Source organism: Coffea eugenioides, chromosome 11 (genome assembly GCF_003713205.1).
Source record: "Coffea eugenioides isolate CCC68of chromosome 11, Ceug_1.0, whole genome shotgun sequence".
NCBI lineage: Eukaryota > Viridiplantae > Streptophyta > Magnoliopsida > Gentianales > Rubiaceae > Coffea > Coffea eugenioides.
Window position 1 is genome coordinate 34,334,627 of NC_040045.1, and position 23,958 is coordinate 34,358,584.

Below are 23,958 nucleotides of genomic sequence, written 5' to 3' on the forward strand. Positions count from 1 at the left end.
CATAGCTCAATCCACTGCAGAAGCAGAATATATAGCTGCCGCTGCTGCTATGAATCAAGCACTTTGGATAAGAAAACTCGTGACTGATCTACACATGAAACAGGAAGATTGCACTCAGATATTTGTTGACAATGAGGCTGCAATTTCTATTTCCAATAATCCAGTGTTCCATGGCAAAACGAAACATTTCAAGATAAAGCTTTATTTTTTAAGAGAAGTGCAAAAGGAGGGAGAAGTGCAGCTGATTTTCTGCAAAACAGAAGATCAAAGTGCTGATATCTTTACAAAGGCTCTTGCCAAGGAAAGATTTGAGTTCTTGAGGCAAAAACTTGGAGTATGCAGTTCCAAAACCAAGGAGGAGTGTTGAATAGCATGATTTGTGGAACTGCTAACAAATTGCTGTTCACTTTGCTATTCTTTAGGCAATAGATAAGTCAAAAGTACTTGATATGATTCTGATTCTAGGATCTTATCTTTTGCAGATTTTTTTCCAGATTTTCTCTAATTCTGTTTTCTTTATGCTATATAAAAGCATGGCTTATGACTCAATAAAATCAGACTTTCTGAAATACAAAGTTTTGATTTTCTTGTTCTACTTTTTCTACTCTAAAACTCCAACACACCCTCAAACTGATGGGCAGACAGAGAGGTTAAATAGGTGCCTTGAAACGTACTTAAGATGCATGTGCTTTCAGCAACCAGCAAAGTGGAAACAATGGCTAGCAGCAGCAGAGTGGTGGCACAACATGAACTTCACACTACCATTAAGATGACTACTTTTCAGGCTTTGTATGGTTACTCTCCACCTCAGCTGGCATTTGACTCAGTCCAAACTCTAGTAGCAGCAGTGGAGACTTGGATGACTTGGATGGAGGCAAAACAACAGTGCATTGAGGTGTTAAAGCATAATCTGGAAATGGCTCAAAATAGGATGAAACAATTTGCAGACAGGCAAAGGTCAGAAAGGCACTTTGAGGTAGGAGATTGGGTTTACTTAAAACGTCAACCATACAGGCAAACTTCAGTAGCTATAAGGAGAAATCTGAAGCTGTCTTCCAAATATTATAGGCCATATAGAGTTTTGCAAAAGATAGGCAATGCAGCCTATAAATTGGAGTTACCAGAAGGGACATCGATCCACCCAGTTTTTCATGTATCACTATTAAAACCATCAGCCAAGAAACATTCAGTTACAGTAGACCTCCCTTTGACAACCAGTGATGGCCATCTGAAGGTTGCTCCAGAGGTAGTCTTGGATACAAGAACTATCACCAGAGGAAGACAAAAGGTGGCGCAGGTACTAGTCAAGTGGCTTAATCTGAGCAAAGAGGATGTTACTTGGGAGGATGTCACTGTCATCAGGTCACAGTTTCCAGAATTCCTGCTCAATCCTAGTGACTTAAGGGGCGGGTATTGTTATGATCATCAGAACAATTGATCACAATAATCAAGCAGAGATGTATTGTATCATTTAGTAGCTGACGTGGCATATCAATAACTGATTTGTTACTTGACAGTTAGTTAGATACTGTAATAGTTAGAGGCAAGGCGGTTATCTTTCTGTTAGAAAACACAGCTACAGCAGTAGCATATAAGGACTGTAAAAGGGAAATGTACAGCATTGATTGAATGAATATACAGCTCATTTCTTTCCCCATTCCCTCTAACTCTTTTTCCTCTCTTTCTCTAATTCTTTAGTCCTCTATCTACGTTGTCTTTTGAGCTTTACCATTTGCACGCTTGGAGACTTCGGACAAATAGAATTTTTTTTTTTTAATTTCTTATAAGGTTTCCAAAGTTCGGCACTGCAGACTGAACACTACTAGTAGCGAGAGCCAAAAATACTAGCATCGAAAGCCAAGAAATGAGTATCTAAAATATAAAATCAATATTCCTTCGGGATAAAATTGGGTATTTTCTAATGATAGTACTTACATGAAAAACGGTGAATGATTTTTTACATTACTGAATTAGCTCTTGTTAAAATATTCTTAAAAATTTGTAGGAGTTTACACACAGATTCTTTTGTAGTTTAATTAACCCCTTCAAAAGCGTACATCATAAGTGCAGATTGTCGATGTAAGCAGAGCATTTCATGGAAACTAAGGAGTGTTTAGTGCCTCTATCTTCCATTTATGTACCAAATAGAAGTGGGGAAACTAATGCACTTCTAAAATAAAACATATAATAATTGTACTAGAATAATAACGACATGCATGCACGTTGAGTTGAGGTAGGTCATGGAGATAAGGTTGTTTAATAAGAAGAATAACGTGAATAAAAAAGTGGAGGGCCCTTTCTACCAATTGGTGATGGGGAGAGGGTGGGGGAGAAGTAGTAGGTGAAACATTTTATCGGACTAACAAATCCATTAGATGATTTGAAGTATCACACATAAAACCTTTTAGCGGACTAACTAACTAATAAAGTGCAATTGCTTTCTGTTTTGTTGACAATTTCTCTCCTCGTTTTCTGCTTCCATGTTCACATTAGCCACCCTCTCTACCTTCTCCTATGTGGTTGCATTTCCCTCTCCTCCCTTCCTCTCACCACCACACTACTTTTAGAGTTCTCAATTCTTTTATAACTTCTTCAAACAGCGTGCTCCAACAAAGCAATTCATTCCTTTTTACCAAACAACATCTACCTCAATTTTTTTCGAACCTTAAATTGAGACTGACAATTATGCATTGAATCAATCTTTGTATCCAATTTCAAACTAAGTTGCTTTGTTCTGTAACCAATGACCAATTAGAAGGAATTGAAAGTTTTTCTAGAAAGTGAAGATTCTGGCATGACTAAATTGAGTATCGGTAGTTGCGTGAGATAGAGTTTTCTTGGCAGTGGTTTGTGGTTTGTGTGTTGAAACTTCTATAAATTTGATTATAGAATTATATTCAATAGTTTGAACAGATATCCAACAAAGGTTATCCATTTTTCAAAATTCATTGTAGTCTGCCAATCATATATATATATATATAATAAAGTCGTATACTCATTCTTATCCTTTCATGTTTTCTCTTTCCTACGTGACTTAACGAGACGGCAAGTAGTTTTCTAATAGGATTCTTAATAAATTTTATTATTAAGTGCGTTATCAAGACATAATGCATAGCACGAAATTTATGAAAAAGAAAAAATTAATTAAATCCAATTAACTATATGTATTTGACCCGTACGGTCAAATATAAATTCCTATTTGAGATGCATTTACGAGCAAATGAGACATCTAAAAGGATGCTGTCACTTGAGTTTTGTGGCCCTATGGCTGAAGTTTGCTAGAGGAAATTCTGAGACACTAGACCTAGATTGTCTCATTTCTTACCCAAAGGTATTTGGACGATTCTGGATTTATTTCCTATAAGAACTTTTAATATTATAGGATTCTTATTTTCTACCCAAAGCTACGTACTTTAAACAACTTAAATCAAGATAAATCTACTTTTAATATTTTTATCAATATTTCTTTATATCCTTATCAATTCTTATTTCTTATGCCTACACTATATATAGCCTCTAATTTATTGATTTCAAGCATCAAATTCATGGTTAGATATTTCCAGTGCAAACGGTTGGCACATTAAAGTATCGATTTTGGATTTCCACTCCTCTCGATTATCAGGTACATCTTCTTTCAATACATATTTTTTTTAAAAAAAAAAGGCATGTTGATCTTCAATTGTAACAGTTTAGTAACATATCTTGAATTTTATTTTTTTGTTTTATTTTCTGTTTGTTTTGTATGAAGACATAGGATTTAAACAAGCACTTTCATCATTATTTTTGTAGGATTTTTGCTAACATGTTTGTTAATTGATTTTGTGATCATATGGAAAATCAATAAATGCTGATTTACACGGACAAATCGAGGAGAATGTTCAAACAGAAGAAAAACAAAAACAAGTTTCTGAAGAGTAGAATTTTATTTGATACTATTTACTGCACTTTTTATTTATTTTCAAGTTTTTGAATGTTATGGTATTGTTGAATGTTGTTTTTTTCATTTTTGAATTATTATTCACTGAATTAGATATTCAAATTTATATTAGAAGAATACTTTATATTACAATGCGCACATAGTAATATACTTAAGACAAGTTATAATAGATTATACATTAAATTTGTATTTTATATCGACATTTTTATAAAATTAACTAAATAGTTTATTATTTTTCGATGATTCCCGTTCCACGAACGGGTACAAAACTAGTTTGTAATTATTTTCAACGAATGGCAGATGACCATAACCAGCCTCCGCATGGCATTATTCATGTTTAACCTAGGAAAAGCAAAGGAATTTTAGCACTAAAAAAAACCAAATAAAAAGAAAAAGAAAAAAAATAAAACTTAAGCTAGACAATTGGTAAATACATCATTTGCAAGTTTTGTTCTTGTTTAAGCCAGGAAATTAAAGCAGAGGAATTTTAACACCAAAAAACAACCAAAATAAAAAGAAAAAGAAGAAAAAGTAAAATTTAAGCTAGACAATTGGTAGATACAGCGTCTGTAAGTTTAGAGCTTATAAACGTCTATGATGCTACCGTTGTTCTTTTATTAATTGATAGGTGTCGAGCATGTGTAATAATAAACACTTACTCAAATAAAATATAGATTTTTGTATATAGCGGTGAGTAGGATCAAATCTACAAAGATTGAGAAAATTTTGTTTCTTCTAGAGTCCAGAGTAATGGAGGATTTTTATAAAAATGAGAATAATAAAACAATTCAAATAAAAAGGCCTAAGTAATAATTTATTAAAAATGAAACAATAATAAATAAACTCTAGCCAAGAAATAACTTTGGAGATGGTTTGATCATCAATGCAATGATAATTTCATTTACTCACTAATAAATAAGTTATAACTGGCAAACAAGCGATGATAATCAACTTCTCCGTACTATATTAGTGATCAAGGTACGACCATTAACTACTTCTCTAATTAACAATAACTGTAGGTATGACTTTAGAATTCAATTTTCCAATTGCCTTAAGAATTAGAAAAGCCATGTTCTAACCAAATAGCGCACTATAAGGGTAATTTTAAATTAGCCCAAACATTCTCCTGACATAAATCCAATCATGCCAGTCACTACTTATTTAAAGTAATTAAACAATTATAGATTTAACTACTCTAACTGATTTTAGATTATTAGATTGAATTAAATATTGAGCTCTTGATATTTAAATAACATAATAACTATAAGAAATTAACTCAAAAACATACGAATACCAGTAAATAAAAGAAATAAATATAATTAATTCGATATCACAATTTTAGATGAACCAAATCTTCCGTTATTTTTTAACTAGAAAAGAAAATTTAGCCACTATTATTGGGAATAATCCAAGCAATTTCATCAACAAAAATTGCACGAACATTCGACAATAGAAAAAAGCGAAAGAAAAAGAAAAGATGAAGAGAAAAACTCTTCGTTTTTTGGTCTTGATGCTGAGACTAATCAATTGTTTGCGAAACTCAAAGACTAAACAAAGTTGTTGCCTTCCGGAAGTACTAGCAGTCAGCCGCCCCTTTATTTCGGTCACTTATTACTACTCTAATTCTTCTAGGAAATGATATTCTAAAAGTGAAATAAGATAAATTAAGATATTTTCCTAATATGAGTGGAAATGTGGCAGACTAATCGTCCGAGGAAACAGAATTCGATTCATATGACTATGACTCAGACTTGGAGACCTCTATGCGTGCGAGTCCCAAGCTTCCCAGACATGCAGAGTCTAGACTTTGACGCGCCCATATTGAGTTGCACAAAAATCTAGTAAAAAATCACGCCTTTAATTCCTTTTTACTCAAGATCACTGCAACCAACACAATTATCAAATATAAGTAAAATCTATCAACTAATGTAATATTTGACTAAAATCAAGGGGGAAATAATCTTAAATTGAATGACAAAAATACAATATATCGATTTTTCTCACACCTAAATCATGTTTGTCCTCAAGCATAAGAACAACAAATCAAGCAATCGAGTTCAAATTATGACTATTACTCAAATCATCTATTGTCAAGGTACAATTAAAACACATATCAAGAATTAATGGCTAAACTCCAAGAAATATCTCTCCGGTTAGTTTTTAAAATCAAGGACTCTTTTAATTCTTGACTAACTAATCTAAGAACATAAAATATTCAATTAACATCCGTCAGCAAACGATTCGACTATTAAGCAAATCTTAGCATTAAAACTCATGGATCAGTAGGCTAATATAATCATTACACACTTCCACATATTTCACTATTAACACATCTTTTTTTTTCCTAAGATGTTCCCCACACTTGAGTTTTCTTTTTTCTTTAATTTTTTAGGGAAAAAGCTTAGTTCGTAGCCATTCAATCACAAACTCTAACATCTACCAAATAAAGGAGCCTAGTTACTCAACTCTCATCGTTTAAGGACCACATACTCATAGTTATCGCCATTGTTTGATACAAAAGTCGACACTTTTGGTGAAGACTCCAATTACTAGGTAACGATAACCAGCGGAGTATAGTCAAATATTTTTCACAAATAAGCACAAAATACAATTAAAGATCACAATTCTGCATCTTTTCATAAATGTGGAGACTAAAATTAATAGTTGATCCAATTCATAGGAAGAATGCCATAAAAATATTTATAATACCTAGAAAAGGTAACCAAAAATTACACAAGTTACAAAATCTGAAATATTCACCTAAGAGATACCCTCAAACTTAACCATATCATACTTAACACCTTAGAATATATAGCTTTAGCAATAGAAAAATTCGAGACATCTAGCCATTATTGATCAGGAATAACCATAAAAATGCACAAGAAGTGGCAAAAATTGGATAAAATTCAACAAAGTCGAACAAAAAAATTTCAATAAAAATGCCTACACTTTTCTAATATACACCCCCCCAAACCTAAATTTTATATTATCCCTAATGTAATCAATAATGAATCAAAAGAGAAGAAAAAAGAGATAACAAAACTTTCCTGATCAAGGAGGGGGCGTGGATGACTACGGGTCAGGAGTAAAAGATAGGTTGAATCCTACCAAGTTTTGTGTCTTCCAGGAAATATAGAGCTCGAGGCGAGTACGAGGTGTAGTTACCCATTTCAACTCCCTTGAAAGAGTCTGGAATGCAGATTCAAGGGAATCAAGAGAGAAAATAAACAATGGCACTTGGAGGTAATCGAACAACGCTGGTTGGTATTTGATGGTGGGAGAAAAAAGGAAACCCAATGGTCGAAGGAATAGGTCAAATGCCCGGCAAGGATAGAGAAATGATAGTGATGGAACAACATTAAAAAATGACCGATGATGTCTGATGGTACACAATGGACGGCAGCTGGACACTTGACGAGCAACGATGGTGATGACGATGACAAGCAGCGAAAGTGGGGGGCGGCAACAATGGAAATCGAAGTAGGGAATTTAGGGCTTTTGGTGATGCGGCAGAGAAGAGTAAAGAAAGAAAGAAAGAAATAAAAAGAAAGGAAAGAAAGAAGGGAGAAAGAAAGAAAAAGGAAAAGAGAAGAAGAGAAGAAAGGAAGAAAACAGGAAGAAAGAAGAAATAAAGAAAGGAAACAAAAAGAAAAAGAAAAGGAAAAGGAAAAAAAATTCTTTTTGTTGTTTAGCCCTCTCACTGGAACAAGATGCGGGCACGTCAAAAAGTGGAAGAGTTTTCTAATCATGCATTGGGGAATTTCTTCCTAGTGCATGACCGGAAGGCGTGGGCACGGCTTGTCAACCCTAATACTCTTCCAAAATTCTAAACTTGTGAAAATGATGCACCAGTTAGTTAAGTGCAGGCGTGCCTTGTGAAGGGATAATCTTGTGTCCACTAAAACAACAAAACCTAAATCAAACACACAAAACACAAGAATTCTAAAATAAAAATAATAAAATGAACTAAAAACTAATTGGATTGCCTTCCAATAAGCACTTTTCTTTAGTGTCTTTAGCAAGACATTGCCATATTTGTTCAAGAAAAATAAAATCGTGTAACTCATTTTAGTGATTCATCCTCTATGTAATCCTGATAACCTTCTTAAGTTGAGTGATTTTTAAACACACAAGTTACTTTCTTCCATTGACTAGTAGATAGCATGAAACAATTAAGCAATGATCTTAATTCTTTACTCATTCCTCCATCACGAGTAATTCAATTCAAAATATTTGACCATCTCAACTCCCAACTTATTCTTGTCATGGAACTCAAAAACTTCTGATAACACAAAATCAATCATACTAATAAAAATTACAAAATAAGAGTCAGAAGAATGTAGGTTAGGGAATGGAGGGGATGTCACCACATGTAGGAATTGCTCATTGAATTCATTTACTTGAACGATTTGAGATTGGAGTCTCATTTCATCCTTTTCAACTTCCCTTTAAACTGCATCTTTAGACCCTTTTTCTTGAAATTCTTGCAATTCCTCATCATTTGTCCGGATAGTTGCACTCTTATCTTCCTTAAGGTTGATAATGGTCTATGAGAACAATTCTTCACACATTTTAAAAGCCAATTGTGTCACTCTAGATGCCATCAAATACAGTTGATTCCTTATATTACAAATGTTCATTTCTGTCTCCTGTTGAAATTGATATGTGTTAGCAACTAGTGATTTCATCATTTTTTTCAAAAGCCATATCTGACGTAGATGATGGCTGTTGCTGTTGATATTCATGTTAAAAAACTATTGGTTCTGTAGCATAATTAAAGTTGGAGTTGTCCCACCATCTTTGATCATATCCGTTTGAATAAGGGTCATACCATATTTCAGACGGGGGTGAAAAATCTCCAAAATTATTGATTGGGGCACTCAGGTCATCCTGAAATATGAGGCACATGTCGATTGAATGATTCGAGACATAACAAATTTCACAAGTTGCAACAACCAATTTTTCTACATGAGAGGTTAGTGTACTTAAAGGTTGATCATTAGAAAAAACACAAACCTCATTACACTGCCTAGGAACAAAATCTAGTCTATCACCAAAATACGGAATGCTAGCTGCCATAAACTAACCAAACAAGAATAAGAGAAAATTAAAAATAAAAATAAGATGAACTCAAAAAGAGACAAATTAACTAACGCCAGTCTCCAACAACGGTGCCAAATATTGACAGGCGTCGAATCTATACAATAATAAATATCTATTCAAATAAAATACAAATTTTATATATAGCAGTGAGTAGGGTCGAATTCACAGGAATTGAAAAAAAATTGTTTCTTCTCGAGTCCAGAGTAATGGAGGTTTTTTTTTATAAAAATGAGAATAATTAAACAATTCAAATAAAAAGGCCTAACTAATAATTTATTAAAAATGAAACAATAATAAATAAACTCTAGCTAAGAAATAATTTTGGAGATGGTTCACTCAATTGATCATCGATGTAATAATAATTTCATTTACTCACTGATAAAAAAATTATAACTGCCAAACAAATGATGACAATCAACTTTTCCTTCCTGTATCGGTGATCAAAGTACGACCATTAACCACTTCCCTAATCAAGAAATAACTCCAAGTATGATTTTAGAGTTTAATTTTTCAAATTGCCTTAAAAATTAGAGAAATCCTGTTCTAACCAAATAATACGCTACGATGATTATTTTAAATTAACCCATACGTTTCCCTGACACAAATCCAATCATGTCAGTCACCACTAATTTAAAGCAATTAAACAATTACGAACTTAACTGCTCTGGTTTTAGGTTATTAGATTGAATTAAATATCGGACTCTTGATATTCAAATAACATAATAACCATAAGAAATTAAATCAGAGAACATATGAATACCAGTAAATAAAAGAAATAAATATAATCAATTCAATCTCACAATTTTAGATGAATCAAATCCCCCGTTATTTCTTGACTAGAAAAGAAAATTTAGCCGCTCGTCATTGGGAATAATCCAAATAATTTCATCAACAAAAGTTGCATGAACATTCGACAATAGAATAGCGAAACAAAATGAAAAAATGAAGTGAAAAACTCTTTGTTTATTTGGTCTTGATGCTGAGACTAATCAATCGTTTGCAAAACTCAAAAACTAAACAAAGTTGTTGCCTTCCGAAAGTACTAACAATCAGCCACCCCTTTATTTCGAGTACCTAGTACTACTCTAATTCTTCTAGGAAAGGATATTCTAAAAGTGAAATAAGATAAAGGGATAATTTTAGAAACCTCCCTTGAGGTTTTTAACAATTTTGCTCGACTCCCCTAAGGTTTCAATAATTACATAGACCTCCCTTGGTCCAATCAAATGACTAAAATGTCCTTCATTTAATAGTTAATTCGTAAAGGGACATTTAAGGCCAAAAAATACTTCTTATTATGCTACTTGTCATTTCCTAATCTAAAAAATAATCTCCATTAATTTTTTAATTTTCATCTCTTCCTCCCTCCCTCCCTCTCTCTTTTTCTCTTACAATTGCTTCTCCCTCTCACCAAATATCACACTCTATTATTACCAATCGCACTACTATCAATTTTTTACCATCTCCAAAATTTATTTGTATTTTTTGTCTTCCTGTCTCTTTCTTACTATAAAAATTTTAGACCATTTCTTTTCTTTTTTCAATAGTTTTATAGACTATAGATTTTATTGTCAAACTAGGGGAAGATGAAAAAGGTAACAGTGATATAGGGAAAAAATGAAATTGAGAGCTAGAACATAAAAAAGTGGCTATTATGTTTGTTAAACAAAAAAGTCTAGCAATTACTCATTGGTTCTCTTTTTTATTTACTCATTGATTGTGGTTTTACTATAAAGGTAGAATTTTGTCTCTATTTCTATGAGTGCTAAAGTAATAATGAATTATGTTCTTAGGAACATTGGGGCATTTCTTAGTTTAGTATTGGTAGTGATGGTAGTGAGTTGCATTAGGTAAGAATTAGCAAATAATAAATTTTGAGATGAGTTGAAGTTGTTGGATTTTGTTTGTTTTAGTTAGTATGACACGTACAAAAAATTAAAGATTAAAACGTTGTTTTGTTTTGTCTTGTTCTCTGAAGAGGGGTATTTTAGGATATTTGTGAAAAATTATAGGCTATTGGGTCTATATTGTTACATAAACCTTAAAAGTAAGGAAGGTAGGTGTAATTTTTGAAACTTGAGGGGAGCTCTCTATAATTATTGAACACCTCAAGGGAGGTTTCTAAAATTATCCCTAAGATAAATTAAGATAGTTTCCTAATATGAGTAGAAGTGTAGCAGACTAATCATCCGAGGAGCATAATTCGATTCAAATGACTATGACTCATTTGGAGACCTCTACGCGTGCGAGTCTCGAACTTCCTAGATATGCAGAGTTTAGATTTTGACGCCCCCATGCTGAGTTGCGCAAAAATCTAGTTAAAAATCGCGTCTTTAATTCCTTTTTGCTCCGGATTACTACAAACATAAAATTATCAAATATAAGTAGAATCTATCAATTAATGCAATATTTGGCTAAAATCAAAGGGGAAATAATCATAAATTAAATGACAAAAGTGCAACTTATCATTAATTCAAAATTCAACAATAATAATATCAAGTCGTAATCTTTCATTTACGACAATTTACAAATCCTAATTTAACGGTTTTCTCTCAACTCACTCTTCAAGACTTGACTCAACTCGACTCATTAACTAATAATTTACTAGACTAATAGTATTTATAGACTGCAAAACTTCTCAAAAACCACAATTGTAAACCAAAACTTATTTAAAAATTGATTTAAGATTTCATAAATTACTATGGAACTAAACAAACATGATACTAAAACAAGAAACTAAAAGAATTAGAAAATAAACAAATAGAATAGCTTAGTCCAATTCCATCATTCTTTCCTTAAACTAATCTCAGCAATGTGGTTATTTTCAATTTTATCACGAGTTTGAATTTCCATGAGAAATTCAATCATAGTAAACACAATATCCAACCCAGACCTATGATTAGTCTTCAACTTTGCCTTCACATGTGGCAATGGACAAAACTTGTATTTCTTGAACAATTTCTTTGCTTGGTCACTTTGCCAAAAAAACTCAAACATGTTCATCCATTCTTAATTGTACACTCCATAATTTAATTCATCTACGTCACTTAGAAAGCCTCCCAACACTAGAAAATCATAATTTCCACCACCAAGGTTTTTAACATCACTATCTTTTTCCTTTAATTTTTTTCACACAAACAACTGTGTCAACTTTAGTAGTACCACAATTTTTAATCAATTTCAATTTCACCAGTAAATTCACTTTCTTCCTTCAACCACTCATGCAACTTCCTTTTGAGTCACAAATTCTTCATCTTCATGTGCACTATAATTTTTGCAATTTCTTCTTTGTCTTCCTCATCAAACAATTCTTTTTCTTTTTTTTTTTTGTCATAAGTTTCTTCTTTATTGATAAAATCAATTTTGTGTTTCAATTGTCAACAATAAATCTTCTAATTTTGTGCCCCAATTTCACGAACAAGTCTTAGGATCAAAGTTTAGAGTTTTGATACCACTTGTTTGCACACAAAAAAAAGGGGCATGGTGGAAGTAGTTTAACAAGTAAAAATATGTAGAAAGAAGAGGAAAATAAATGCAGAAACAAATACTCAACAATTTTATTAATTCAAAACTCAACAATAACAATATTAAGTTGTAATCTTTTTCTTACGACAATTCACAATCCCAACTTAAAAGGTTTTTCCTCAACTCATTTTTCAAGACTCGATTCGACTCGACTCAATTCTTCAAGTAATAATCTACCATACTATTAGTATTTATAGATTGCAAAGCTTCCTAAAAAAGTACAATTGTAAACCAAAACTTATTTGGAAATTGACTTGAAATTTCCTAAATTGATATGAAACTAAATAACAGACACCAAAATAAGAAACTAAAGGCATTAGAAAATAAACAAATAGAATAGTTTAGTTTAATTCCATCATTTGTAGTTGGATTAACAAAACATTCACACCTGTTCATACTTATTCATTGCATGCTTATTAATGGGCTACCTTAGCAAAGGGCCTCTCAATTGATTTTCTGACCAGCTTCTCATTTTAGAAAACAGTAATAAATATTTAAAGAACATACTGCAAAAGTAGTTCTCAGATTTGCGTATTATGCTTTCTTTGTCCCTCGCATGCTGGACATATTATCCCAATATCAAATATACTTCTTTTAGTTTTTGTTCTAATTTCTCAATAAGATCTGCATGCACCCGCCTCTTTTTTTTTGTTGAAAAAAAAAAAGAAAACATACGTATTTTTACTTTTACTCCACAATTTTATAAAACATGATACATATGTGAATTTTTTCAAGCAAAAAGTGGATGTGTTTGAAATTTTGAACCTAACTGTTACAATTTTGAAAATGCTGGTCGATCACAAAAAATGCATTTTAAATATAGGGTCATAATATATTGATTAAAAAGCATGGACTATGTTCATTATCTGCAATTAATTAAATATTCGGTAAGTATTAATAATTAAGATAAAGATGCCTAAAAGGTTTAGGTCTTGTGGTTGAAGTTAAATTCACAAGACTTAAAGGTCTTGGCTTTCCACTTCTTAGATTTCACTCTCCCTTACTAGAAAAAACTAAAAAAAAAAAAAAGATTTATATGATAACATGAGTTAACTTAATAGTGAAAGCGTCAAAACTCATTTTATGTGACAAACTATTAAACCATTAAAGTTGCACTCTTGTAAGTTGACTCTTTTCTCGTAGAATGGAAATTCATCTTAAAGGCACTAAGCTCCCCAACGTTTGGTGCCTTTTGGATTTTTTCCTCCCTAGAATTATTTTTGTTGCACTTTGCCTCCTATTATTAAGTCACAATAGCTATTACCATTAAAAACTATTTAAAGTTTCAATTTTACCTTATCTCCATTTTCCTCTATTCTTCTTTTTCCTGCCCAAGTTTTTCATGTCACCCATTTCTAATGATATTCAACTTTTTTTTTAGAAAATCAAGAATTGAGTCCCCAAAATAAATCTATTCATATCAAGTAAATTCAAAACTTTGCTATTGTTGAACATATTCTTTCCCAAATTGTGAAAATCAATAAATGGAAGTAGGACACAAGTTTTGGTAAGATATCTCTTTTACACATATCATGGAAATTTGAATAATTCAATCAAAATTTTTGTTGTAAAACTTGGATGGTGTTCTTTTTTTGCTATTTATTTTATGACATTTTTTTATGCATGAAATGATTTGATTTTAGATTCTAGAATATATTTCAAGAGCATGTGATTTTCTTAAGTGGTTGGATTCTATTTGTAAAGAGTACGGACAACCTCCTGAGACAAAAAAATAATGGATATTCTCCAACTTTGTTTCCACTAATTATTATTTTGAAGTCTTCAATATCTTTTTTGTTCAATCGTTAATGTTGACCATTAGTCAATGGGTAAAATGCAACAAAAATAATGTTACGAGGGAAAGTTCAAATGACACCAAACTTTAGTGGGAGCCACCCCGGGACTGGTTTTTGGTTCGTGTGTGTGTGTGGGTGGGGGGGGGGGGTGGGGAGGGAATGTCGTTTTCTTCTTTTATGCTTGCACAATTTAGCTGATGTAAAAGTGTAGAACCAGGTAGTTGATGTAAAAGTCTGAGACTCAGAGCTTCCGTTATCACATTTTGGTGGGGCCAATGTTCTAGCTTTTAAACCATTTTACAGGATTCTCCAAAATCTTTTATTGTTTTTTTATGTTCTCCAAGCTTTTTCTTTTGTTGAGTGGTACATTACCACTTTGGCATTTTGCATATACGAAATGCTGATGCTGTATATGGATGATTCACTTGACACAGCATTCTCAAACCTTGAAGAATTTTTTTCTGTAACTATCCAAAATGGCAAGCTCAAGAATCAACGAGGATTGGAGCAACCGATCTGCCGCCTACAGAGCAGTCTTAGAGGGAAAAAAACAGTCAGTAGAAACCTTTCGCAGTTTCTGGAGGGAAGAAGGTGTGAAACCACTTGATAAATGTGGTGATACTGTTCTCCATTTTCTGGCCATTTACGGAAATGTGGCTGCTTTCAGATTACTTCTCCAAGACGGTCTTGTGACCAGCGAAAATCTGAAGGCAAAGAATGTCAACGGCGACACTGCATTGCATGAAGCTGCAAGATTTGGCCACAGGGATGTTGTAGAGATCATGTTAAGGACCGAAAAGGATTTGGCGTCTGAGAGCAACAAACTGGGTGAAACCCCTCTTTTTGTGGCTGCTGCATGTGGGAAAAAGGAAGTTTTCTCACTTCTGGAAAAGTACATCGGTGATTGCATGATGAGGAGGAATGATGGATGCACAATCCTTCATGCTGCTGTAATTGGAGGATGTTACAGTAAGCTTCTCTATGAAGTAAAATTTTGGTTGTCTCTGCAAAAGCTGTCAAGTTTGTTGCTGAATTTGAACTCTATGTTCGTTCAGTTTATCAGATTATGCTATCTTATCTTTTGTCGAGGTCTATGCTGGTGGAATATGATGGGGGATGTTGTTGCATTAAATGCTAGTCCTTTTCAAGTTTACTGCTTCCTACATGTTTCGCTCTATTGTATCAAACAGGTTTGGCAATTGGCATATTGGAGTCGTATCCTGATCTTGCTGGCAAACGTAATGAAAAAGGAAAAACTGCTTTACATCTTTTGGCTGCAAAACCAGAGTCCTTCAGGAGTGGTTCTGCCTACACTCTCAAAGATCTTGGGAGGAAGTCCCTCATTCCTCTGCATATACTCCGAACTGTAATCTATTCTTGTAAGTGCTGTATCATTACCCACATGCAAGTTGCAACATAAGACTTTTCCCAGTCTTAGGAGACATTCGAATATCTTTTAAGTACTTCAGTAGGCAAATTGCCAATAATCATAGGCTGAATGTGATGTGGTTTTGAAGTCAATGAAGATCTTATCCCTGACATTGGGAAACCTTGTTAAAAATCATCTAATTTAGTGTTTAATGATTTTGGGATCTATGGAGAAGCAATTTGAACTACCAATTTATCTGCTTGCTGGTTTTTTCGAGGAAGCAGGCTTTAAATGCCCTCAAAATTTTGAAAGAGTCATACTATCAGTTCGTTGTGTTGCTGGCAGGTATTCCGGTCTTGTACAAGGAATTGCCACCTGTGAATAGTGCAGAAGAACCAAGCAATTCAGCTTTCATTCATAAATTGAACAGATCTTCTTCTGCCAATTATATCTTGGGTAAAGCATCATCTTGTATCTACTTCATATGCACTCATGCTAGTGAAGATAGAATATGTTGACAAAATTTTGTTTTCCCAAATTCTTCTTTTGAGAGTTGAAGCATAGTCTTGTGTAGCCTACCTTAGTAGTTACAAGAACGTCTTATTTCCTTTGACTAAATTAGTTTCTTTTTCATGCCTAAACAAGTAAGAATTTTGTTTTCAAGTGCTATGAAGCTTGGCCTGCAAGCTCTGTTCAATTTCCTTTTACTTCACATATCTTTTATTCATCGGCATGTCGTAGAATAAATATAAATAAGCAATCGCAAGTCTAGAAATTCATTTCGGCCAATTTCTTTTTGAAAAAACCCAGAAGATTTGTGCCAAAAGAACAGTTGCTAAGAAGAACAAAAAGCCTAGGACACGTAATGGGTCTTGAAGTACTATTTCTGCATCTCTCTGACGAAATCCGCCCACATTGGAGTTACTCATTAATGGTTTATCCAATTTAATGTATTTGCCCTCTAGGTTTTCCTTGGCTTAAAGAAATTGATGATGCAAGGCAAAGCCATGCAGCTGCAGTAATGCTTGCAGAAAGGTTAATCAGAAGAGAAGATTGGAGCCACTATGTGCATACAGAGGACAAAGATCTTGAAGGCAGCCAGTTCGGGATATCATCAGAAAAGAAAAATAGGTTGCCAGATCCACTAATACAAGCAACGAGGCTGGGCATCATTGAGTTAGTTCAGGAAATCCTCAGTGTCTACCCTGAAGCTGCGTATACCTTCGATGGAACAGGAAGGAATATACTGCAAATTGCAGTGGAGGAGAAAAAATGGTTCTTGTATGACTACTTGATGACTAATGGTACTAACATGGACAGGATGCTAAGTGCTATTGATCACGATGGAAATAGCATTATACATCTCGCAGCACACCTGGAATCCCTTCACAGCACACCCCCTGGTGTTGTTCCGCAAATGATGTGGGAAGTTCTCTGGTTTAAGGTACCAAATTAAATTAATACCAGTATTGCATTGCTTGTTGTATAACTTTTCCGGACTATTTGCAACTTATGATTGATCTTTGGCTCCATAGCGGGTTCAATATGACTCTTATCCATATCTTTGGCAACTACAAAATTCTGATGGGAAGACAGCAAAACAAGTATTCGAGACGAAACATGCAAGCCTACGCGAAAAGGCTGAGAGAACTGTGAGAGAATTGGCCAACACTGTGTTGATTGTGTCTGCCCTCATTGGTACCATAAACTTTGCTGCAATTTTTACTGTACCTGGAGGTTTCGATCAAATGACTGGAGAGCCCATTTTTCTCAAGAACCGGCGCTGGGAATTCGGCTTGTTGATGTTCTACTTAGCAGGAGGGCTGTTCTCCTCTCTGTTCACCATGGGGACTCTGCTTGTGATTTTCTTTTTGCGATTTGAAACTGAGGATTTTTATGTTTCCCTGCCCTGCTACTATGTGATGGACATGATTGCCATCTTCTACTCCGCGGTCTTCACAATCGTAGCATGTTGCCAAGCATTAATAGTACAGAAAGTTGTGATCACTGACTTCAGACCCCTTGTGGTGTTCTTCTTTATCTATGGTCTGGTGGCCCTTGTGCTCATGGAAACATCATATCGGATGTTCGACTATGTGTATTACCTAATTCGATATTCACTTTCTTATAGAGGGCAAGAATCTTAAGCACTGCCCTTGCTTATTCATGTCAATTTCGTGCGGACTGAAAAAGTTTGAGCAAGTTTGTGAAAACTTTTGCTTGTCATCTATTGATTTAGGTGAATTTCCTATAGGGAAAAAACCGAGTGAAGAATGTAACAATAAAAACATGTTCATGAATAAAAGTTGAAATCCAACTCGAATACCACCATAATGAATTTTGATAGTCATCTTGAAAACCAATTAGCAATAAATTGGCTCACTCAAGATCTTACTAACGGAAAAAAAAAACTCAAGATCTTATAAATTCGACTAAAAGTTCTTGGGAAGCCAATGCCTTTGCATCTGTCAAAGGGCAATACGTTTTAAAGATTAGTCTTAAGTTATTCTAAATTTGATAATCAATTTGTGCAGCAGTTCTCAAAGCCTTTAAAGAACGAATTTTCCTTTTAAAATATTTGACAAATCACTTTCTTTAAATAATTTTACAAAAAGAAAAATAGACGCAAACAGGAAAGCTCAGCTCCTTTCTATTGATGTAACTTGCATCAACTGCATTGCAAAGTCAACCGCAAAATGCAAGCAAAAAAAAAAAGAAAAAGAATAAATCACTAGTAACCTCCCGTGACTTTGAAGTGTTTGCACATTATTACACGACTCTCTAATATTTTAAAATATCCATATAATTTCCTGTGATTTTATTTAAAGTGGATATTTAATCATCACTATATAAAAAGCAATAGAGAGTGTAAGTGTAAGCATATTTTGATCTTAGTTTTTGTTATGCCTAAATTATGCTCATGTCTTTTAATTAGAATTATTGCATTTTAATCATGACACTAATAAGAAAAATGAAAAGTTTTAATAAATTACATCTAAAAAATGTTGGTAATTAAAATTAAAACTACCCACTTACAACTATATTCACAAATCATTTTCCTCATCTCCAATTATTGTATGTGTTAAAATTATCTTCAATTATGATATTCTTATGCATGATAATTAAAGCTAACTACTTTATATACATATTGGTTAAGAAGAAAATCGCAATTAATCAGAAGACAAAAGGTTATAAACAATTAATGAGAAAACAAAAGGTTAAATTGATGATTAAATTCACTATATTATGTCATACTGACTAAGAAAACTTCAAAAAAATTATCGATAATTATAAAAAATATAACAAAAAAGGTTCATAACTACTGAAATTGATAAAAATTTGTTGTATCCAAATCATAATGTTTTAGTATGTATTTTGGTCAGGTTTTGTTGTATACACTGGTTTGATAGAACATAGAAAATTTCCTCTTCTTATTGTCACAATCCAAGTAAAATATGCAACAACCTAGTTTAGATATAATAATCTTCCATCTTTAGAGTTCAATAAACTTCTAATTGCTTTGTATAAAATAAACATTTTTTACAACTAGCAATTGCTTAATTTTGTTTATTATATGGTTTCTTAGTCAATATTATACCAAGAACTTAGTTTAAATATGATAATCTTCCAACTTCAGAGTTTTTATAACTGTAAAATGCATAATAAAATTTTAATTGTTTTTGTATACAATAAACATTTTGTACAATTACCAATTGCTTAATTTTGTTCATTATATAGTATCTTAATTTATATTATGCCAATAATCACAGTTTTACACAAAAATTTAATATATTAAAGGTTTTTTTTTCTTGGAAAAATATATTCACGTGCATAAAGGAAAATACTGCACGTGCTTTGCACGTGAGCATGATAACCCAAATATAATATTTTTGTAGCTACTAAAATTTGTTGTGAAGTTTTTATTATCTAACTCACAACATAATCACGTGAGTATAATAATCCAAATATAATATATTTGTAGCTATTAAAATTAGTTGTGAAATTTTGATTATCTACCTCATAGTATAATTTATGCATGCTTTTCAATTTCTTTAACCAATTTTGGTTGCAAACATTATTCAAATTGAACTCTTTGACCTAAAACTATTAGAACCTTTTTTGAGCTTTTATTGATTAAATTTGGATTGAACTTTATAACAATTGTTAATATTATCATGTTTTACCAAAGGCGTTGTGATTACCCTTAAATTATAAAATTGTACTTTTTTTTATAGTTCAAAATAATGTTGTTGAGAAGAAAATATATGTGCACACATCAAGTACGCATATGAGAAGCAAATCTAATTTGCAAAAGCTACTAAAATTTTAAAAGGGGCATTAGAATACACCATAAATTGAATTTTTAGATCTTTATCATTTCGATTTTTGTACTATGCATCTACTTTCCTACCCCCCCTGCCTTCACAAGCTCATTTATCAGTTGGGGTTGAGATATGTCTTTTTCCAAGTGAAAATAAAATCTATGATGGATTTTCTAGTAAAATTATTGGATATAATTGAAAAACTAAGATTTTTTTTTTTGGCTAACCCCATACACAGGGATGGATGCCAGCCCATATTTTATTTATTATTAAAAACTTGAGTTACACGAGGGGACGAGGCCTTATCTCAAGTATCGACATGATAATGATCCAAAATCATAACATAGACAATCTTCAGCTTCCTAATCAAAGGCATTCCTGGTCATCGAGTCGAGTTTCCCTTGAAGCCAAAGTTGGTAGCATACGTATATGTTCATAAATCCTAATATGCTGTTCGGGATGGGCAACTCCCACATTAGACAATGTGTCTGCAACTTTATTGGCCTCCTTATAGAGTTTATTTCCACAATAACCTCATTCTTTAAAACTATTCCCAAACTAATGCACTTTCAAAATATATTTCCTTGTTAACCTACTTGTTGCCATGCGGACTTTGAGTATGAAAAGTATTCACATTTCCATCTTATATTAAGAGGTACAATCCACATCAATAGATTTTTAATAACTTTTCAATAGTTCAAATTTTGCTACTTATGTACAATTTTAAAGATAAATAAAATTATTTCTCTATCTATTATTGAGTTAATTAGTGTTTCTCACATTAGATTGGCTCATATAGCGTGTTAATTTTGATACTAACACTGACCTAGTTATATTTTCTCTCTCCTATTTTTTTGGAATTAATGTATTCTCTTTTGATAAGTCAAAAAATGCAAGAGAATTTTTTTCAAATTTTCTTTCCCCTTATAGTGGAATTTTTATAGTTCACGTAAACTATGATTATTATTTATCTTGAAATGTTTACTCGTACTTCAAACAATTTGAGTTTTTGCAAACTTCTTAAAATTTACAAAATTAGGAGACTACCATATATAAAATTGCAAGTAACAAGAAAAAAAAAAGGAACTTGTGATATAATAATCAAGAACAAAGCTAGGGAGGAATAATGGCAGAAAAAAAAAAGTTCTTCAGCAAAATCATTGCAATTTGGAGGCTGATCAACAATTTTAAAACACTAATTATGGATCCACTTTCCTTTTTTTATTTGTTTACGGAATGTCCTTAAGGCACTAAATAAAGAAAAACTCTGTCATATATAAACAAAAGATTTACAAGTTATTTTTTTCCTTTGATGGGGAGTCTACATGGCAATAACTAGATTAATAAGGGAATAAAAACTAACAGAGCATTACTTTGGCATTATTTTTTGAAAAGTAGATTATTTTAGCCAAAAACTCCCTCCTTATAACAATGGGAAAAACAAGAAGAATCCCCCACCAATTGCCAAACCTGCCAAACCTCCCTTTGAATATGCCAAAGACATTGAAAGCGCCGCCGGAGAATCCCAACTAAGACCAACGAATCTGACTGAACACATATATTGTCAAACCCCCTCTGGACACACACTCGAAGACCAATCAAAAGGGCCAAGGTCTCTGCACGTAAGCTAGAGGTTTCCCCAAAGAAAGTCGAAAAAGCAACTAGAAGGAGCCCAGATGAGTCACGTAGGATCCCACCAACACCACTTACTCCTGAGTTGCCCTTAGAACACCTATTCGTATTAAGCGTCAATACCCCAGCCTTCTTCGCCTTCCAACGAACAAATTTGAAGCCAACTACATGTGCTGGTTGAGAAGACCAATCGTATAACTAATGAAACGTTTGTACCCCAATTTTTTCCTTAAAATGAATCTCAGAAATGGCTTTAACTTCCATAAAGATGGCTTGACAAATAGCTGCAGAATGCATCTGTACCCCTTCAAGTACCGCTTTATTCCTAGCCTTCCAAACATGCTAGTAGATGAAACTTGGAAGAACTGTAAAAATAAACCGCCTTTTTTTTTGGATTTTTGTGAAAAAAACCACCAAGCATCTGTGCGAGCTCACAATAGAGAACCTGTACAAGTTACGCCACACATACCTCCAAAATAACTCAAGATCTCCATCACAATATGCCCCATAGAAAATACATGCTCAATAGATACACAAGACGCATTTAGACAGCAAAAACATTTCCAAGGCAATTGAAAGCCAAGCTTACATAGAGTATCTGCCACAGGCAACCTCCCCATCAATATCCGTAAATAAAAAAGGACACTTTGAGTGGAATTTGAGGATTCCATACCTATGAAAGAACAGCGGAAGTATTGTGGGCTTGACCGTACTTCACGAAAAGCCGATGATAGCGAGAATTTTTCAGATGTTGGCATCCAAATGACCTCTTCTACACGTCCTCCTTCAGGAACCAGTTGTTGTAAGATGGAAGGAATAATATCCTTCCGCAGAGCTTGAGATAGCAACTGTACATCCCACTTCTCACTTGTGATAAAATCCCTAAAGCAAAGATTCGGAATAACTGGTGCTCTGAGAAATAAAGCACCACTACCCAACCAGTTGTCATACCAGAAATGACAAGACCCCTCATGGACCTGCAGTAACACCGACAGCTCCACTTACCGGCTAACATTCCAAATTTGTCTCCAAATTGCCGTAGCATACAGGCTCAAGTTCACTTGACAAGGATGAACATCCCTACAATATTCTGCTCGCATATAAGACGCCCAAAGAGAAGAACCTGTCCAAAAACTCCACCATAATTTACAAGAGAAATCCCTGTATACGTCCCTAAGCCTCTGAAAACCCACTCCTCCCTCCTCAACCGAATAACACAACTGAGATCAACAAATCCAATGAAGCTTCGATTCCTCAGCCATTGACCCCTACAAGAAGTTTGAGCAAACTTTTTCTATAATTTTAAACACAAAGCTAGGTAACACATCAGCTGATAATAAAGCGCACTGGAATAGACGAAAGAACGTGTTTAATCAGAATTATCTCCCCACACGAAGAGAGAAACTTTGATTTCCAAGACAACACTCTACCCAGAATAGATTGGCTCACTTCCCCGAAATATGATGTGTTACACCTTCCAAAATACAAAGGAAAGCCTAAGTACCGAAGTGGAAGGGACTGCCTAGAAAACTTTGTGACACGGCCAATCACCCTTCGTTGGGACGGTGACACCGACGGATGAACCAAATACCCACTATCACCAGAGAAAGACAAAAGGTGGTGCAGGTACTAGTCAAGTGGCTTAATTTGAGCAAAGAGGATGCTACTTGGGAGGATGTCACTGTCATCAACTCACAGTTTCCAAAATTTCTGCTCAATCCTAGTGACTAGGATTCTTTAAGGGGCGGGTATTGTTATAATCATCAAAACGATCATCAGAACAATTGATCACAATAATCAAGCAGAGATGTATTGTATCATTTAGTAGCTGACGTGGCATATCAATAACTGATTTGTTACTTGACAGCTAGTTAGTTACCGTAATAGTTAGAGGCAAGGCGGTTATCATTCTGTTAGAAAACACAGCTACAACAGTAGCATATAAGGACTGTAAAAGGGAATTGTACAGCATCGATTGAATGAATATACAGCTCATTTCTTTCCCCATTCCCTCTGACTCTTTTTCCTTTCTTTCTCTAATTCTTTTGTCCTCTTTCTTCTTCTTTCATAACAATGCAGTTATATTATTGGGTGCATTCATGTATCAAGTATATCTACCTTGTCTTTTGAGCTTTACCATTTGCACGCTTGGAGACTTCGGACAGACAGAATTTTTTTTTTTTAATATTTCTTATAAGGTTTCCAAAGTTCGGCACTGCAGACTGAACATACTTGTAGCGAAAGCCAAGAAATGAGTATCTAAAAATATAAAAT

General features: G+C 33.6%; 3 protein-coding genes across 3 annotated transcripts; all 3 read left to right on the top strand.

The window, feature by feature from the left end:
• Positions 1-715: 715 nt before the first annotated feature.
• On the top strand, positions 716-1,438 carry LOC113752356. The gene has a single exon (XM_027296474.1). It carries the CDS (start codon positions 716-718, stop codon positions 1,436-1,438), a length of 723 nt encoding a protein of 240 aa, XP_027152275.1.
• A 13,399-nt stretch (positions 1,439-14,837) lies between these two features.
• LOC113752357 (ankycorbin-like) lies at positions 14,838-17,068 on the top strand. The gene is made up of 5 exons (XM_027296475.1): positions 14,838-15,330; positions 15,552-15,740; positions 16,076-16,186; positions 16,696-16,988; positions 17,051-17,068. The coding sequence occupies exons 1-5, from the start codon at positions 14,838-14,840 to the stop codon at positions 17,066-17,068; spliced, it is 1,104 nt and encodes a 367-aa protein (XP_027152276.1).
• Positions 17,069-17,106: 38 nt separating this feature from the next.
• LOC113754438 lies at positions 17,107-17,881 on the top strand. The gene is made up of 2 exons (XM_027298846.1): positions 17,107-17,174; positions 17,266-17,881. Exons 1-2 carry the CDS (start codon positions 17,148-17,150, stop codon positions 17,875-17,877), a joined length of 639 nt encoding a protein of 212 aa, XP_027154647.1. The 5' UTR covers positions 17,107-17,147; the 3' UTR covers positions 17,878-17,881.
• Positions 17,882-23,958: the final 6,077 nt, after the last annotated feature.